Consider the following 2,444-nt stretch of genomic DNA (forward strand, 5'->3'; position numbering starts at 1 on the left):
AAGTATTGTTATGGTCTCCAAAATTAGTTTTAAGAGTCTGGTGATCAGTAGTGTTAAATGTCTGAGATAAATCATTATTTGTGATGTTTTTCTTTCTGAAGAGTGTGATACACTTTTGCTTCTTCATTATACTTTTTTCCTGACTTTTTTATAATAGTTTTTAATAATTTAAAAGATAAAATGAACATAATGGTATATATAATTACATTTTGTACTAAAATTCTGTATTTGTGTGCTTAAAGACTTGAAGGGAATGTATCAAAATGTTAATGGAAGTTAGGTGAGATAATAGGTAACTTATATTCTTTTTGACCATCAATGTTTTCTTTTTTTCTATAATATACATGAGTTTCTTTTATAAAAAAAATTGTTAGATCATGAATGTTTTTCATGTAACATTCTTGATAATCTTAGAATAGTGTAGAGAATGGAATGATTCCAGTTCACAGTAGATCTGTATAATGAGGAGAGGACAGTACGGGTAGACTACCCTTGGCTTAAAAGGAAGAAGGAGCAAATGGTACTAACTAGAGAGAGACATAAGATCAATAGAGAGGTTTGCCCTTTTTTTTGTTTTTTAATGGGAAAGATTTTAATAATTATATTCTGAGGGAAAGGGTTAGAGGAAGAGAATGCTTGTAGATAAAGGAGAAATGGGATAACTGAGTAAAACTTGGGCTGGATGCCATTTAGGGCACAGGGGGAACATTAATCTTGGACAAGGAAAGAGTCATCTCTGAGTCAGAAAAGGAGGGGTGTAGATACTGTTATTTTTGTAGGTGGGAGGGCGATTTATCTGAGTGAAAGCTGAAGGAGTATTCATTAGACAGCCTCGGTTTTTCAGTGAATTAACAGGCAAAAGATCATCTCATTGGATTGAGAATCTGAGGAAAGCAAAGGAAAGTTGTAGAGGACTGAGGGGGGTGATGATGCCACTTAAAAACCTCTTATTTGATCTGGCCAGGTCCTCACAGTGTCTATTCTCAACCCAAATCTTGTGCTTGATTTTTAGATGCAGAGGAATCACTTGGCACGCCACCTCCAAGAGAACACCCAGTCACACATGAGAATGTTGGCCCAGGCTGTTCATAGTTTAAACCTTGCTTTAACTCCCATCTCTCAACGTGATATGCTTCCGTATGATCCTGCCTCTCTGTCCCGGGTTTCCTCTGGGTGTCACCCAGAGGTCCAGAATTTCCAGGAAACCATCCACCAGTTGGAGGGTCGCCTTGTAAGACAAGACCATCAAATCCGGGAGCTGATTGCTAAAATGGAAACTCAGAGCATGTATGTAAGTGAACTCAAACGAACTATTCGAACTCTTGAGGACAAAGTTGCTGAAATTGAAGCACAGCAGTGCAATGGGATTTACATCTGGAAGATTGGCAACTTTGGGATGCACTTGAAATCTCAAGAAGAGGAAAAACCTGTTGTTATTCATAGCCCTGGATTCTACACAGGCAAACCTGGATACAAACTGTGCATGCGCTTGCACCTTCAGTTACCAACTGCTCAGCGCTGTGCAAACTATATATCCCTCTTTGTCCACACAATGCAAGGAGAGTATGACAGCCACCTCCCTTGGCCCTTCCAGGGTACAATACGCCTTACAATTCTCGATCAGTCTGAAGCACCTGTAAGGCAAAACCATGAAGAAATAATGGATGCCAAACCAGAGCTGCTTGCCTTCCAGCGACCCACAATCCCACGGAACCCAAAAGGTTTTGGCTATGTAACTTTTATGCATCTGGAAGCCCTAAGACAAAGAACCTTCATAAAGGATGATACGTTATTAGTACGCTGTGAGGTGTCTACGCGCTTTGACATGGGTAGCCTTCGGAGGGAAGGTTTTCAGCCACGAAGTACAGATGCAGGGGTATAGCATCCTCTCACTTGTTCAGAAAAAACTATGTGAAGAAAACAATGCCTTTCCTTGCCTTGTTCTCAATAATAATACGCAAACAAAAAAAGTAGTGAGGAAGATGTAATGCCCACTAGAGTATGTTAAGTCACGACTTCTTCCTGTTACAGATGTCTGAGGAAGTTTTTTCTTGGAAATCTGCACATTCGACGTTTTTTCAAAAATGTTACTTCTGAGATGCCTTTGGCTGTTGCATCAGCTATTTAGTTAGTTAGTATACCTCTTTCTTGTATTTTCTTGGGCTTTGCTACAGTGTGTTTTATTGTCTAAAGCCCAGAGTTGGAGTACTGATGTCCAACCTTTAAGAAGAATGAACTTTTATTAAAACTTCAATTTTTATAGTATTATATGTAATATATTAAATGTGAGAATCACTACTGTCTTGTGCTGGTACCACCTGAAAGAAAATGAGCCGAATCGCTGGGTACCATTCAAGCTTTATTAAAGGAAGAAAAACCTGCTGAGCTGTGCTCAAAATGGCAGGGGCAGCTGCCGCTAAAGGGAGGAGGGAGGCGTATATGGG

The 2,444-nt window shown here is 39.5% G+C and overlaps 1 protein-coding gene across 1 annotated transcript in view; it reads left to right on the top strand.

Annotated features, from left to right (window-relative positions):
• The window catches only part of TRAF6 (TNF receptor-associated factor 6, E3 ubiquitin protein ligase), an 18,512-nt gene extending 16,211 nt beyond the window's left edge, over positions 1–2,301 (top strand). The window contains exon 7 of the mRNA XM_008585545.1: positions 1,013–2,301. Within this exon, the coding sequence (XP_008583767.1) occupies positions 1,013–1,882 (870 nt within the window). The 3' untranslated portion in view covers positions 1,883–2,301. The remainder of the gene's footprint in view (positions 1–1,012) is intronic.
• The last annotated feature ends 143 nt before the right edge of the window (positions 2,302–2,444 follow it).

The sequence above is a fragment of the Galeopterus variegatus genome, unplaced genomic scaffold, assembly GCF_000696425.1.
Source record: "Galeopterus variegatus unplaced genomic scaffold, G_variegatus-3.0.2 Scaffold3614, whole genome shotgun sequence".
Classification (NCBI taxonomy): domain Eukaryota; kingdom Metazoa; phylum Chordata; class Mammalia; order Dermoptera; family Cynocephalidae; genus Galeopterus; species Galeopterus variegatus.